Source organism: Salmo salar, chromosome 10 (assembly GCF_965601325.2).
Source record: "Salmo salar chromosome 10, fSalSal1, whole genome shotgun sequence".
Classification (NCBI taxonomy): domain Eukaryota; kingdom Metazoa; phylum Chordata; class Actinopteri; order Salmoniformes; family Salmonidae; genus Salmo; species Salmo salar.
Genome location: NC_138300.1, coordinates 53,050,001 through 53,067,615, shown reverse-complemented (window position 1 = coordinate 53,067,615; position 17,615 = coordinate 53,050,001). Strand labels below are relative to the sequence as shown.

The 17,615-nt window shown below is 46.7% G+C and overlaps 1 protein-coding gene across 12 annotated transcripts in view; it reads right to left on the bottom strand.

Annotated features, from left to right (window-relative positions):
- The window catches only part of dlg1a (discs large MAGUK scaffold protein 1a), a 380,448-nt gene that overhangs the window by 280,184 nt on the left and 82,649 nt on the right, over nucleotides 1-17,615 (bottom strand). Inside the window, exon 1 of one of the 12 annotated variants that reach the window (XM_045687914.2) lies at nucleotides 17,013-17,573. The exons of the other annotated variants lie outside the window; for them this stretch is intronic. Within the exon in view, the coding sequence (XP_045543870.1) occupies nucleotides 17,013-17,114 (102 nt within the window). The 5' untranslated portion in view covers nucleotides 17,115-17,573. Of the gene's footprint in view, nucleotides 1-17,012; nucleotides 17,574-17,615 lie in introns of those variants that run through there. 12 annotated transcript variants of the gene reach the window in all.

Below are 17,615 nucleotides of genomic sequence, written 5' to 3'. Positions count from 1 at the left end.
CTTGCATTGGGACTGGACTGGTTTGAAGAGCCCTGGCTTGCTTTGGGACTGGACTGGTTTGAAGAGCCCTGGCTTGCTTTGGGACTGGGCTGGTTTGAAGAGCCCTGGCTTGCTTTGGGACTGGACTGGTTTGCTGAGCCCTGGCTTGCTTTGGGAGTGGACTGGACTGGTTTGCAGAGCCCTGGCTTGCTTTGGGACTGGACTGGACTGGTTTGAAGAGCCCTGGCTTGCATTGGGAGTGGACTGGACTGGTTTGATGAGCCCTGGCTTGCATTGGGACTGGACTGGTTTGAAGAGTCCTGGCTTGCTTTGGGACTGGACTGGTTTGAAGAGCCCTGGCTTGCTTTGGGAGTGAACTGGACTGGTTTGCTGAGCCCTGGCTTGCTTTGGGACTGGACTGGACTGGTTTGAAGAGCCCTGGCTTGCATTGGGAGTGGCCTGGACTGGTTTGCAGAGCCCTGGTTTGATTTGGGAGTGGCCTGGACTGGTTTGCAGAGCCCTGGCTTGATTTGGGAGTGGACTGGACTGGTTTTCAGAGCCCTGGCTTGATTTGGGAGTGGCCTGGACTGGTTTGCAGAGCCCTGGTTTGATTTGGGAGTGGCCTGGACTGGTTTGCAGAGCCCTGGTTTGATTTGGGAGTGGACTGGACTGGTTTGCAGAGCCCTGGTTTGATTTGGGAGTGGCCTGGACTGGTTTGCAGAGCCCTGGCTTGATTTGGGAGTGGACTGGACTGGTTTTCAGAGCCCTGGCTTGATTTGGGAGTGGACTGGACTGGTTTTCAGAGCCCTGGTTTGATTTGGGAGTGGCCTGGACTGGTTTGCAGAGCCCTGGTTTGATTTGGGAGTGGCCTGGACTGGTTTGCAGAGCCCTGGTTTGATTTGGGAGTGGACTGGACTGGTTTGAAGAGCCCTGGCTTGCTTTGGGAGTGGACTGGAAGAGCCGCCATCACTTAAGGCATTAGCTGAAAGAGAAAGTATAGGAGTCTGCAGGCAGGCGTAGCTGAATGAGGACACTGGCTGTCCCCAAGGAGAGAAGAAGAGAGACTATGAGCGCAAAGAGAGAGGGAGAAAGAAGAAGAGAGAAAAGGTGGAAATGGAGACAAAGAACATGAGTGGAAAGGGAGAATAGGGAAGAAGAGAGGAGAGGAGGACCTCCCTAAATAAACCTGATGATACAGGTACTGTAGAGACCCCACCCTCTCTCTCTCTCTTTCCCTCCCTCTCTCTCTTTCCCTCCCTCTCTCTCTTTCCCTCCCTCTCTCTCTTTCCCTCCCTCTCTCTCTCTTTCCCTCCCTCTCTCTCTCTTTCCCTCCCTCTCTCTCTCTTTCCCTCCCTCCCCCTCTCTCTCTTTCCCTCCCTCTCTCTCTTTCCCTCCCTCTCTCTCTCTTTCCCTCTCTCCCTCTCTCTCTCCCTCCCTCTCTCTTTCCCTCCCTCTCTCTCTTTCCCTCCCTCTCTCTCTTTCCCTCCCTCTCTCTCACTCCTTCTCTCCCTCACTCTCCCTTCTCTCCCTCACTCGCCTCTCTCCTTCTCTCCCTCACTCTCTCCTTCACTCTCTCCTTCACTCTCTCCTTCACTCTCTCCTTCACTCTCTCCTTCTCTCCTTCACTCTCTCCTTCTCTCCCTCACTCTCTCCTTCACTCTCTCCTTCACTCTCTCCTTCACTCTCTCCTTCACTCTCTCCTTCACTCTCTCCTTCTCTCCCTCACTCTCTCCTTCTCTCCCTTACTCTCTCCTTCTCTCCCTTACTCTCTCCTCTACCTCACTCTCCCGTCCTCTCTTTCTCTCCCTGGGCCATCACACTGACACCAATTTGCAAAGCTGTCCAGTGAAACCAGGCTGGGATGGGTACTGGTGTTGGGCTGCTCATCACACACTAACAGTTTTCAACATCCCTGCTTTACATCCATCTTTTAACACCTTGGAGAAACATGTGAACAATGCTCCAGGAACAATAGAAGAATCAGCAACTCGTGACACACACAGTCTAATCCAGTCAGTTTACAGCTGCTGTGCCAACTCAGCTGCCAGCCTCAGGGAGTATATGCCATCCCATCCCTCATCACCGGACATACTGCGGTTTGTCCACTCTGTCTGACCTTTAACCTCCTGACCCCCTCAGAAGGCTGCTCTGGCTTCTTAGGGGTCAGCAGAGGGTGATCAACACCATCTGTGCTGTAACATTTTTGACATGCGTTTTTCTGGATTTTTTTGTTGTTATTCTGTCTCTCACTGTTCAAATAAACCTACCATTAAAATTATAGACTGATCCTTTCTTTGTCAGTGGGCAAACGTACAAAATCATCAGGGGATCAAATACCTTTTTTCCCCCTCACTGTAGATATGGTCATTTTCACGTGTTCATAAATACTTAGTGTTTTGGAATTACATATAGTCAGGCATTGTGATAATTCTATAGAAATATAGAGTGGGAAAGCGGCCGTGCGTTTGGACAAGTTTTTATTTACACTGCAGTAAATAAAACCTAATAAAAACATTTCTCTCGTCCAGGACCGGAGTCTACACAGACTGGTGTGCCATAGCCAAATCAGAGCTACAGTAGGCCTTAATGCAAACAAGCCATCTGCCACACAGGCCTGCCATCATTCACTTTGAACTGGACTGTGTGTTTACAGGCAGTAGGACCTGTCATCATTCACTTTGAATTGGACTGTGTGTTTACAGGCAGTAGGACCTGTCATCATTCACATTGAACTGGACTGTGTGTTTACAGGCAGTTGTAATAGTGTGACTTTGGATAATTAGAATGCATTCGCAACAAAATACACCTGAATGGATTTCATGCAAATATCCCAGGAGTCCTCCATTTTACAGTCCTAATGATCAAACAACCATGGAAAGGTAGGCTCTCTCTCCATCAGTTATGCACATCAACAACAAAATCAACAACTAATGCTAGCCAGAGCAAGATGTGCTAAAATCTAACAAAGGAAAATTAGATAAACCTTCTCAAACTTTTGCAGATAGTTGGATGTCAAAATTGCACTGACAACCAATGGGGTATTGTAGCCTACTGGTCCTTCTGCAGCTTGCCTGCCAATGCATGCTTGTCCCAACCAAGCACCGAAGCTAACTGGCTAAAGTTGACTAGCTTGCTAGCTAGCTACTTCCAGACACAAATGAGAGAACTGACCATTTTACTCGCACTAGCAGAGCTGGTCAGGCTGTTTTCATGTTATCTAGAGAGTTCATGAGTAACTATGAACTTTTTTTTGCCTACATTTACTGACACCGGTCATATTCAGCTCTGAAATCGGAGTAGCTAGCTAGATATCCAGTTTGCTAGCATATCTCTTGCATTTGCAAATTCACTGGCTAACAGTTGATCAAGTTCTTGCTAGATAACCAAATGACACCTGCATCTGAAGCTGTGTATAGCCACCGAAAAAAAATATGAGGGGAAAGTCAGTCACTCACCCACTCCACCAATGACATGATATCCTCCTAGCAGCTAGCTAGCTAACGTTACGCTCTGTGTTGTTAGCTTGCCACATAAATATACTGAACAAAAATATGAAACGCAACATGCAACAATTTCAACCATTTTACTGAGTTACAGTTCATATAAGGAAATCAGGCAATTGAAATAAATGCATTATTTCACGACTAGGCAGGGGCACAGCCATGGGTGGGCCTGCAAGAGCATAGGACCACCCATTTGGGAGCCAGGCCCACTCACTGGGGAGCCAGGCCCAGCCAATCAGAATAAGTTTTTCCCCACAAAGGGCTTTATTACAGACAGAAATACTCCTCAGTTTCATCAGCTGTCCGGGTGGCTGGTCTAAGATCCCACAGGTGAAGAAGAAGGATGTGGTTGTCCTAAGCTGGTGTGGTTTACCCGTGGGCTACAGTTGTGATGCTAGTTGGACGTACAGCCATATTCTCTAAAACGACTTATGGTAGAAAAATGAACACTCTCTGGCAACAGCTCTGGTAGACATTCCTGAAGTCAGCATGCCAATTGCACTCTCCCTCAAAACTTGAGACTTCTATGGCATTGCCGTTGTGTGAAAAAACTGCACATTTTAGAGTGACCTTTTATTGTCCCCAGCACAAGGTGCACTTGTTTAATGATCCTGTTGTTTAAATCAGCTTCTTGATATGCCACACATGATAAAACACAGGTTTTTAGAAATGCTTGCAAATAAAAAAACAAAACGATATCACAATTACAGAATTATTCAGACCCTTCACTCAGTACTTTGTTGAAGCACCTTTGGCAGCGATTACAGCCTTGAGTCTTCTTGGGTATGATACTACAAGCTTGGCACACCTGTATTTGGAGAGTTTCTCCCATTCTTCTCTGCAGATCCTCTCAAACTTTCAGGTTGGATGGGGAGCATTGCAGCACTTTGCTCTCTGTACTTTGCTCCGTTCATCTTTTCCTCAGTCCTGACTTGTCTCGCAGCCCTTGCTGCTGAAAAACATCCCCACAGCACAGCATAGGGATGGTGCCAGGTTTCCTCCAGACGTGACACTTGGCATTCAGGCCAAAGAGTTCAATCTTGGTTTCATCAGACCAGAGAATCTTGTTTCTCATGGTCTGAGAGTCTCTAGGTGCCTTTTGGCAAACTCCAAGTGAGCTGTCATGTGCCTTTTACTGAGGAGTGGCTTCCGTCTGGCCACTCTACCATAAAGGCCTGATTTGTGGAGTGCTGCAGTGATGGTTGTCCTTCTGAAAGGTTCTCCCATCTCCACAGAGGAACTCTGGAGCGCTGTCAGAGCGACCATCGGGTTTCTTGGTCACCTCCCTGACCAAGGCCCTTCTCCCCCGATTGCTCAGTTTGGCCGGGCTGCCAGCTCTAGGAAGAGTCTTGGTGGTTCCAAACTTCTTCCACTTAAGAATGATGGAGGCCACTGTGTTCTTGGGGACCTTCAATCATGCAGACATTTTTTTGTCACCCTTCCCAAGACTGTGCCTCGACACAATCCTGTCTCGGCGCTCTACGGACAATTCCTTCAACCTCATGGCTTGATTTTTGCTCAGACATGCACTGTCAACTGTGGGGCCTTATATATACCGGTGTGTGCCTTTCCAAATCATGTCCAATCAATTGAATTTACCACAGGTGGACTCTAATCAAGTTGAAGAAACATCAAGGATGATCAATGGAAACAGGATGCACCTGATCTCAATGTCGAGTCTCATAGCCAAGGGTATTATGTAAATACGTTATTTCAGTTTTTAATACATTTGCAAAAAAAAAAATCGAAAAAACTGTTTTTGCTTTGTCATTATGGGGTATTGTGTGCAGATTGATGAGGGGAAAACCTATTTAATAATCCATTTTAGAATAAGGCTGTAATGTAACAAAATGTGAAAAAGTCAAGGGGTCTAAATACTTTCCGAATGCCCTGTAGGTCTTTAACTGAGAGATACTATATATATTAATGTATGTTATGAATGTACCGTACGTCTTTGAGAGATTTGATTGACAGAATTTTGAATTTCTGGTCCTTGATGATTTTTACCTGAACAGGGAGTCCCTCATCACCACCACCATTATGCTAGAGATGGCTACATACATACCTACGTACCGTACAGGTCCCCGAGCATGAGTGTGCTTTGGCAGTGTGGGACGACCAGCCATGTGGCATCCTGTCAAACAGCTAACCAACAACCCACTCAGTTTCTCTCTGGTTTTAGCTTTAGTAAACATTGACACCGACTAACTAAGCCGTGAGCGGGCTACAAACAGACATACCATTTCTATTCTGTCCTTTGTGAGTCTGACTGGGTTTGTATTGGCCGTGACCGGCTTATGCCAGGCAGTGTGACTGTGTGTGAAGCTATGGAAAGAAATTAGACAGGGTTAGTGAGTGAGAGAGAGAGAGAGAGAGAGCTAAGGGGGGCATCCCATATCCAGGATGGTACAGAATCGATCTTTTCTCCTTCAATGTCCAGTCACAGCCCAAACCGTCCATCCCAGTCCTAGCCCACTGAATCACAACCTCACACATCATGTCTGCATGACACTGATTTACATAATAGCCTGAGCCTCCCAGTCAAACATGGGTGTATGACTTGTGTACAACCATGGCCAGTATACAACGCCAGGCCTCGACCTACAGTACAGTACAAGCGAGTGACAGAAAACCGGAGAGAGGAGTGAGATGAAAGGTATGAGGGGAGAGGAGGAAAAGTGAAGATGGATAGAGAAAGAGAAGCGGGGAAGATGAGAGGATTAGCAGCATCTGGTGTGGGGCTAATTACGGAAGCCCAGAGGCCAAAAGAGCAGTGCTCCCAGTCAGCCAATCAGTCAGTCAGTCAGTCAGTCAGTCCCTCCAAACGTGACAGCTCAGCTGCATTGAACCACAGCTGTTTGATGTGGGTTAAAGACTGCCTGGGCCGTCAGAGTACTCAATATACAGGTAACTGCCAAAATAAAGGAAACACTTGCATAAATGAGGGACACAAAGTACATTGCAAGCAGGTTCTTTCACACAGGTTTGGTTCTTGAGTTAATTAAGCAATTAACAACACATTATGCTTAGGTTCATTTATAGATGTACGATCTTAATTTGATCACCCAGTTGCAGAACTGTCCTGCAATGCAGTAAATGTAAAACTTGTAGGGTAGGTTGCACCAACATGGTTTAAATTAATCAAGGAATAGAGCTAATCTAGGTTTTGTAAATCTAGGTTTAGAATTAAATCAGAGATGTGTTGCACCACTTCACTTCAAATCTGGATCAGTGAATCCAATATTAACGGTTTTAAACTATGATTAGTGACACGTTACACCAATATTGAGGTATTTCGTGAGTTGAAACAAAGTAGCTAGCCTACCTGACAAATGAGCCAACATAGATGCTGTTCCTTGATAAAATAATAACAATGTAGCACTGCTGCAACTCCCTCGTGAAAGGTTCACATGGGTTGGCTAATTTGAAATAATTGTCATTACTTAACATTATTTAGCCATTTATTATTTTGTTCACTAGCCACCTGATCATGGCACGTCAAAGTTCACATTTCTCCGCTTATCAAAAAAACCTTGTCAGAAGCTGATGGAGGAGTTTTGCAACATACTGGAGGATAAAAAGAGACAACAGAACTGTCAAAAAGACAGACAGACACCTGGGCCTCTTTATAAGAAAGATTTAATGGATCGACAGGGATTAAAAGAGAAGAGAGACACAAATCAGATGAAGGCGTGCTGGAAAAACTTCAAAGTGAAAGCCAAAATGGATGCGGCAGAGGAGAGGTGGGGGCTATTTCAGACCGGAAGGGGGGCCTCCTGCCAAGGGAATTGCTCCTCTCTCCCAGAAGATATGCGAGGTGATTCCCCAGTAGTTTGACCCTCTCCTTAACCCCTATGATAACGACGGACAACTCGACCCACCAATATTCAGTAAGCATAAATAACTGGTAAACATCAATGACTATAACGCACGTTAAAACTAACATTACTGCTATTTCACTACAATGTTTCTGTTATCAGTCCCATTTCAGCATGTTGCATAACATCATTCGTACCAAGGCTGAGCACTTCATAAACCCCAATTAAATAGCTGTTGCTTTCCTTTAGTTGAGCTTACACCCTGTTGCCGTGGAGAAACAGCATCGCCTGGATCTTACACCAGCAGAAAAACACCAGAGAGGCCAAGCAAACGCCCCAGAACTGATATGAACCAGCTCATATTGATGTTTTGGAGGCTGGAAAGAGAGAAAAATCTACTGCAGATTGAGGTCTTGAATTTACAAAGAGAGCTACTGCAAATTTAGAAACAGAAACTCCTTCAGGGAAACAAATGCCCAAATGCCCATAATGAATGATGATCTTTTTATTTATTAAAACAATTATTTATTAAAACAATGCTTTCTCTAGCAATTTGGTGTCCTCCAGTCTTGTCCCCACTCTTGTGTTCTGGTGCTTTCAGTTCCAGCCGGTATGGTACTGAGAAAAACAATGTCTTAATAATGTATGTTAATACAGAAAGCCTACTTAGGAATTGTGTCTATCAAAAATATAATATTGCTTTTTACATGTTACCAGTGTTACATTATTTACACCTCAGTCTGCAAAATGGTTCTCAATCAAGTTTCTCCTCACAGCATTCCCATTCGCAGCATGTTTCACCTGGCCATCTTCATCCTCCTCAGGTAAGACCTCCTCAGGTAGGTCTTCTCCTTGTCTCCTGCCAAGGTTATACAGAACTGCCACTGCAATAATGATGTCAGTGTACTGTCCATCTTCGTGCAGAGCCTCTCCTGTAGGCACGGAAATCTTGAGCTCTCTATGAGATCTCTTGTCAGGATATGAGAGGTGGTGTATTCTCTCTCTCTGAGATCTGTCAGGATATGAGAGGTGGTGGTGAGGTTGGGGGGGCTCTCTCTGAGATCTGCGGGGGGGGGCTGGTCGAGGATATGAGAGGTGGTGTATTCTCTCTCTATGAGATCTGTCAGGATATGAGAGGTGGTGTATTCTCTCTCTGAGATCTGCGGGGGGGGGCTGGTCGAGGATATGAGAGGTGGTGTATTCTCTCTCTATGAGCTGCGGTGGGGGGGCTTGGTCGAGGATATGAGAGGTGGTGTTATGGTCTCTGCGTGGGGGGGCTATGAGATCTCTTGTCAGGATATGAGAGGTGGTGTAGTCTCTCTCTATGAGATCTGTCAGGATATGAGAGGTGGTGTATTCTCTCTCTGAAATCTCCTGTCAGGATATGAGAGGTGGTGTATTCTCTCTCTATGAGATCTCCTGTCAGGATATGAGAGGTGGTGTAGTCTCTCTCTATGAGATCTGTCAGGATATGAGAGGTGGTGTATTCTCTCTCTGAAATCTCTTGTCAGGATATGAGAGGTGGTGTATTCTCTCTATGAGATCTGTCAGGATATGAGAGGTGGTGTATTCTCTCTCTATGAGATCTCCTGTCAGGATATGAGAGGTGGTGTATTCTCTCTCTTCAGGTGTCTGGGGGTTTAAAAGCGGAGTCATAAGGTACCCACAACAGGCATATCCATTGTCACCTAGAAGGTGTCCTTCATTTGCCCCTCTTTCCAGCATTGCACACAGATGACTATTGTCAAAGATACTGCTGTCATGGGTGGATCCTGGCCATCTAGCTAGGATGTTGGTGCCTGCACGTTGATGGACCAGTTACCTTTCCAATTACGGAATAGTTCTCCATTCAATGCCACCAGAGATGGGAATAAGAATGTGTGTACAGTCTATCGCCCATAGTAAACCTGGAAATCTAGCTCTCCTGTAAAATCCAGCTGTAGGATTGAATGTACTGATTCTTCAGACCGACAAAAGCACTGGACACTGACTAGAATCCTGCAGAGGGTTGACTTGTGGAGTCCAAAAAGGTCCCCAACCCCCATCTGGAAACATCCAGTTACATAGAACCGTTGGACCACCAAGAGCTGAGGTAGTGGGGGTACAGCCTCGTTCCTATCACTCCCATGCTTCATGGTTGATCCAACCTTTCTTTCCAGTTGCATTACAGAGACCTTGGAGAAGCGGTATCTCTAAGAAAATCTCAATATTATCATAAAACTCAACAGGATTCAACCAGTTTCTAATATTGTTCTCTGAGGAACTCTATCGTTCTGGTCTCTCCACAGTAGATTTGCTGCCATTTAGTCAGTTAAACCACATCAAGTGGCAGTTTGGAGATGAATCTCCAATCTAAGTTTATATTAAAAAAATATATAATAATTGCAACAGGTTTCAAATTTATCTAGGTTAAAAGTAAAAACTCAATATAGATCAGATGAAGGATTAAATTAAAACTAAGTAAAAAATTTGGTGATACAAGAAGAACAGATAAACCTTGATTTAACCCAGTTTAAGAGGTCATCCATGTTGGTGCATCCTAGCTGTAGTTTCAGACTTTATTTTCCCTTATGAAAAATGTATCATCAACTCTTTCAGAAATCTCCATTAATTATAATGTCCTGTTGCTGCAGGATTATTTTCCTGCTGTTGCAAACTGGCTCAAAGTAAGATCCAACATCTTTATCAAAATGGCAAGTTGCCCATAATTTTGGCTAAGAGAAGCTCTAAAAGAACAGAGGGTTTAATGTTATTTATACTAATGTGTGAATTTCTCAGTCACCAGATCTCAACCCAAATGAACACGTATGGGAGATTCTGTATACCCAATACAGCATCCCAGCCTGACCTTTTACCCAATACACCATCCCAGCCTGACCTTTTACCCAATACACCATCCCAGCCTGACCTTTAACCCAATACACCATCCCAGCCTGACCTTTAACCCAATACACCATCCCAGCCTGACCTTTAACCCAATACACCATCCCAGCCTGACCTTTAACCCAACACACCATCCCAGCCTGACCTTTAACCCAACACACCATCCCAGCCTGACCTTTAACCCAACACACCATCCCAGCCTGACCTTTAACCCAATACACCATCCCAGCCTGACCTTTAACCCAATACACCATCCCAGCCTGACCTTTAACCCAATACACCATCCCAGCCTGACCTTTAACCCAATACACCATCCCAGCCTGACCTTTAACCCAATACACCATCCCAGCCTGATCTTTAACCCAATACACCATCCCAGCCTGACCTTTAACCCAACACACCATCCCAGCCTGACCTTTAACCCAACACACCATCCCAGCCTGACCTTTAACCCAACACACCATCCCAGCCTGACCTTTAACCCAATACACCATCCCAGCCTGACCTTTAACCCAATACACCATCCCAGCCTGACCTTTAACCCAATACACCATCCCAGCCTGACCTTTAACCCAATACACCATCCCAGCCTGACCTTTAACCCAATACACCATCCCAGCCTGACCTTTAACCCAACACACCATCCCAGCCTGACCTTTAACCCAATACACCATCCCAGCCTGACCTTTAACCCAATACACCATCCCAGCCTGACCTTTAACCCAATACACCATCCCAGCCTGACCTTTAACCCAATACACCATCCCAGCCTGACCTTTAACCCAATACACCATCCCAGCCTGACCTTTAACCCAATACACCATCCCAGCCTGACCTTTTACCAAATCCACCATCCCAGCCTGACCTTTAACCCAACACACCATCCCAGCCTGACCTTTTACCCAATACACCATCCCAGCCTGACCTTTAACCCAATACACCATCCCAGCCTGACCCTTAACCCAATACACCATCCCAGCCTGACCTTTTACCAAATCCACCATCCCAGCCTGACCTTTTACCCAATACACCATCCCAGCCTGACCTTTAACCCAATACACCATCCCAGCCTGACCCTTAACCCAATACACCATCCCAGCCTGACCTTTAACCCAATACACCATCTCAGCCTGACCTCAACCCAATACACCATCCCAGCCTGACCCTTAACCCAATACACCATCTCAGCCTGACCTCAACCCAATACACCATCCCAGCCTGACCCTTAACCCAATACACCATCCCAGCCTGACCTTTAACCCAATACACCATCTCAGCCTGACCTCAACCCAATACACCATCCCAGCCTGACCCTTAACCCAATACACCATCCCAGCCTGACCTTTAACCCAATACACCATCTCAGCCTGACCTCAACCCAATACACCATCCCAGCCTGACCTTAACCCAATACACCATCTCAGCCTGACCTTTAACCCAATACACCATCCCAGCCTGACCCTTAACCCAATACACCATCTCAGCCTGACCTCAACCCAATACACCATCCCAGCCTGACCCTTAACCCAATACACCATCTCAGCCTGACCTTTAACCCAATACACCATCCCAGCCTGACCCTTAACCCAATACACCATCCCAGCCTGACCCTTAACCCAATACACCATCCCAGCCTGACCCTTAACCCAATACACCATCCCAGCCTGACCTTTAACCCAATACACCATCTCAGCCTGACCCTTAACCCAATACACCATCCCAGCCTGACCTTTAACCCAATACACCATCTCAGCCTGACCTCAACCCAATACACCATCCCAGCCTGACCCTTAACCCAATACACCATCCCAGCCTGACCCTTAACCCAATACACCATCCCAGCCTGACCTTTAACCCAATACACCATCTCAGCCTGACCTCAACCCAATACACCATCCCAGCCTGACCCTTAACCCAATACACCATCCCAGCCTGACCTTCAACCCAATACACCATCCCAGCCTGACCCTTAACCCAATACACCATCCCAGCCTGACCTTTAACCCAATACACCATCTCAGCCTGACCTCAACCCAATACACCATCCCAGCCTGACCCTTAACCCAATACACCATCTCAGCCTGACCTTTAACCCAATACACCATCCCAGCCTGACCCTTAACCCAATACACCATCCCAGCCTGACCCTTAACCCAATACACCATCCCAGCCTGACCCTTAACCCAATACACCATCCCAGCCTGACCTTTAACCCAATACACCATCTCAGCCTGACCTCAACCCAATACACCATCCCAGCCTGACCCTTAACCCAATACACCATCCCAGCCTGACCTTTAACCCAATACACCATCTCAGCCTGACCCTTAACCCAATACACCATCCCAGCCTGACCTTTAACCCAATACACCATCTCAGCCTGACCTCAACCCAATACACCATCCCAGCCTGACCCTTAACCCAATACACCATCCCAGCCTGACCCTTAACCCAATACACCATCCCAGCCTGACCTTTAACCCAATACACCATCTCAGCCTGACCTCAACCCAATACACCATCCCAGCCTGACCCTTAACCCAATACACCATCCCAGCCTGACCTTCAACCCAATACACCATCTCAGCCTGACCTCAACCCAATACACCATCCCAGCCTGACCCTTAACCCAATACACCATCCCAGCCTGACCTTTAACCCAATACACCATCTCAGCCTGACCTCAACCCAATACACCATCCCAGCCTGACCCTTAACCCAATACACCATCCCAGCCTGACCCTTAACCCAATACACCATCCCAGCCTGACCTTTAACCCAATACACCATCTCAGCCTGACCTCAACCCAATACACCATCCCAGCCTGACCCTTAACCCAATACACCATCCCAGCCTGACCTTCAACCCAATACACCATCCCAGCCTGACCTTCAACCCAATACACCATCTCAGCCTGACCTCAACCCAATACACCATCCCAGCCTGACCCTTAACCCAATACACCATCCCAGCCTGACCTTTAACCCAATACACCATCTCAGCCTGACCTCAACCCAATACACCATCCCAGCCTGACCCTTAACCCAATACACCATCTCAGCCTGACCTCAACCCAATACACCATCCCAGCCTGACCCTTAACCCAATACACCATCCCAGCCTGACCTTTAACCCAATACACCATCTCAGCCTGACCTCAACCCAATACACCATCCCAGCCTGACCCTTAACCCAATACACCATCCCAGCCTGACCTTTAACCCAATACACCATCTCAGCCTGACCTCAACCCAATACACCATCCCAGCCTGACCTTTAACCCAATACACCATCCCAGCCTGACCCTTAACCCAATACACCATCTCAGCCTGACCTCAACCCAATACACCATCCCAGCCTGACCCTTAACCCAATACACCATCTCAGCCTGACCTCAACCCAATACACCATCCCAGCCTGACCTTTAACCCAATACACCATCCCAGCCTGACCCTTAACCCAATACACCATCCCAGCCTGACCCTTAACCCAATACACCATCCCAGCCTGACCTTTAACCCAATACACCATCTCAGCCTGACCTCAACCCAATACACCATCCCAGCCTGACCCTTAACCCAATACACCATCCCAGCCTGACCTTTAACCCAATACACCATCTCAGCCTGACCTCAACCCAATACACCATCCCAGCCTGACCCTTAACCCAATACACCATCTCAGCCTGACCTCAACCCAATACACCATCCCAGCCTGACCCTTAACCCAATACACCATCCCAGCCTGACCTTTAACCCAATACACCATCTCAGCCTGACCTCAACCCAATACACCATCCCAGCCTGACCCTTAACCCAATACACCATCCCAGCCTGACCTTTAACCCAATACACCATCTCAGCCTGACCTCAACCCAATACACCATCCCAGCCTGACCCTTAACCCAATACACCATCCCAGCCTGACCTTCAACCCTATAAAATCACCAGTCCACCTTCCTACTAACACTTCTAACACACTTTTCACATAGCAGGATTTACAGTATGTCGCCTGCAGGATTTACGGTATGTCGCCTGCAGGATTTACGGTATGTCGCCTGCAGGATTTACGGTATGTCGCCTGCAGGATTTACGGTATGTCGCCTGCAGGATTTACGGTATGTCGCCTGCAGGATTTACGGTATGTCGCCTGCAGGATTTACGGTATGTCGCCTGCAGGATTTACGGTATGTCGCCTGCAGGATTTACGGTATGTCGCCTGCAGGATTTACGGTATGTCGCCGTAAAAAAAAAAAAAAAACGCTTACATGATCCTTTTTTGATCATATTCCCCCCGCTTGGATTTTTTCAAATTGTATTGTGTTTCAAAGTGGGATTAAAATTGATTTAACAGGCATTTTTTTGTAAACTATTTACACAAAATACTCTAAAAGCAAAGTGGAATCTGTGAGTCTTCTTGGGTAAGTATCTAAGAGCTTTGGATTGTGCAATATCTGCCCATTATTTTTTTCAAATCTTTTCAAGCTCTGTCAATTCCTCTACCAGTGTCTGGTGTAAAGCAGACTGAAGCAGGTTTTACTCGAGGATTTTGCCTGTGCCCCTTTCTTTTTATCCTGAAAAACTCCCTGGTCTTTGCCGATGTCAAGCATACTCATTCCATGATGCAGCCACCACCATGCTTGAAAATAAGGAGGCAATTACTCAGTGACTACCTCATGAAGCTAGTCGTTCTGCCCCTGAACAAGGCAGTTAACCCACTGTTCCTAGGCCGTCATTGAAAATAAGAATTTGTTCTTAACTGACTTGCCTAGTTAAATAAAGGTAAAACAATTAAAAACAATAAAGCTGGTTGAGAGAATGTCAAGAGTGTGCAAAGCTGTCATCAAGGCAAAGGGTGGCTACTTTGAAGAATCTAAAATGTAATATATATTTTGATTTGTTTAACACTTTTTTGGTTACTACATGATTCCATATGTGTTATTTCATAGTTTTGATATTGTAGAAAATAGTCAAAATAAAGAAAAACCCTTGAATGAGTAGGTGTGTCCAAACCTTTGACTGGTAATGTATATAAATCATCTTTTCACGTTGGAGTATTTCGTGTGACAATTGTTTTTAAATAATAAATCACAATTAAAATATTTTCCCAATCCCACTTTAAACGTGAAAAAATCCATCCAAACTCTTACTATACATTTTATAATAAGAGTTTAATTAGCCAGAGTGTGTTAGCCAGAGTGTTATTACATGAGACAGTGAGAGGGTTGAGGAGGGGAGGAAGGGAATGGCCCAGAGGCGAGGAGAGGAGCAGTTGTTACGTAATCAGCTGAAGTAGCTGTTTGGTTTCCTGTCAGGGTTCTAAAACAGATGACAACACACACACACACACACACACACACACTTAGAAGAGAAGCTGTCCAATAGGAAAGATGCACAGCAGATTAGATCGAGAGGAATTGTTTTGGATGCTTTTGAGGGCAACTACTGAGGCCATGGTAGCATGCTTTAGATGTGTATCAGTATTATGCTTATTATCACCCAGCTAGCACCCTAGAGTACACGAGCCAGCTAGCACCCTAGAGTACACGAGCCAGCTAGCACCCTAGAGTACACGACCCAGCTAGCACCCAACAGTACACGAGCCAGCTAGCACCCTAGAGTACACGAGCCAGCTAGCACCCTAGAGTACACGAGCCAGCTAGCACCCTAGAGTACACGAGCCAGCTAGCACCCTAGAGTACACGAGCCAGCTAGCACCCTAGAGTACACGAGCCAGCTAGCACCCTAGAGTACACGACCCAGCTAGCACCCTAGAGTACACGACCCAGCTAGCACCCTAGAGTACACGACCCAGCTAGCATGCAAAAATGAACGACACAGCTAGCATGCTACAATGACCGACACAGCTAGCATGCTTCAATGAACGACACAGCTAGCATGCTTCAATGAACAACACAGCTAGCATGCTACAATGAACAACACAGCTAGCATGCTACAATGAACAACACAGCTAGCATGCTACAATGAACAACACAGCTAGCATGCTACAATGAACAACACAGCTAGCATGCTACAATGAACAACACAGCTAGCATGCTACAATGAACAACACAGCTAGCATGCTACAATGAACAACACAGCTAGCATGCTACAATGAACAACAGCTAGTTTGGTGAGGACATTGGGAGTCATACATACTGTGTGTCTGCTTGGTTTAACAGGGATGTTTAGAAACGCTCACGGTACGCTTGGCTTGGTAGAGGACGCTCAGAAACAGCTAGGCTAATTCCACATGCACGCACACACACACACACACGCACACACGCACTGTGGCTGTCATGTCAGTGTGTCCGGAATCCACTTAAAAAACTAAAACGGGACTAAATTCAAAACCAGATTCAGTGTTTGTGCTTCTCACAGTGAGAACATCACCAGTGTGTTTGTGTGTAGGTACAGAGAGTAAACACACACATTATTTACGCTTGGTGTGCTCTTAAAAAAAAGAGACCGCCACGAGGGTCTCACCACATATACACTGACTCACAGAAACGTGGTGATTCCTTCTGCCCACGCACTGAACAGCCTAACGAGCGCTGTAGGAGCGTGTGTGTTAGCTCTGTTTGGGTTACTGGTGTCCTGACAGATACATTTCTATATATCTTTCTATATAAACCCCCTGTGGCTGACTATTACAGTACGCTGAGCCCTCACACACACACACACACACACACACACACACACGCGTAAATAAACACTGGCCACCATGCCTCCGTGTGTGTGTGTGTGTGTGTGTGTGTGTGTGTGTGTGTGTGTGTGTGTGTGTGTGTGTGTGTGTGTGTGTGTGTGTGTGTCAACGCTTGTCTCCTACCTTACATCCGAATATAAGCGAGACGGTGCTGTTGGTGCATGTTACTTTACAGTGGCACAACATTGGCGTAAAACAATCCGAGTGCTTGACGCTGGGTGTCATATCGTTGTCAGTGCCCGGGCACCTCCATCATGGTCTCTCTGTCCCCCCAGAGCCAGGAGCCCCCTGTACGTCTGTCTGTCTGCCTGTCTGTCGCTCTCTGTCAGTCTGTCAGTCCCGGCTCTGCCTGCCTCCAGCCTGCTCTCTCTGCCTCTTCCTCATCACAACCACCATCCTCATATCCAGGGAGAGGTGTTGGCAGGCTTCATAGAGTCTCCCTCCTTCCGTCTCCCCACACCTCTCTCCTTACTACACAGCACAGCAGTCCCAGTGTCCTCGCTCTGTAAGATCACAGCACAGCAGTCCCAGTCCTCTCTCTGTAAGATCACAGCACAGCTCTCGCAGTCTGTGTCTGTGTCTCTCTTCCTCCTCTACCCCCTCTCTCATTCCCTCACTCTCTCTCTCCGCTCGGCTGACTCGCCGCTCTGCATTCAGGCAGCCAGATCAATGAGCTCAGAGAGAGAGGGAAGAGCCATGGTGGTGGAGAGAGAGATGAGCGATAAA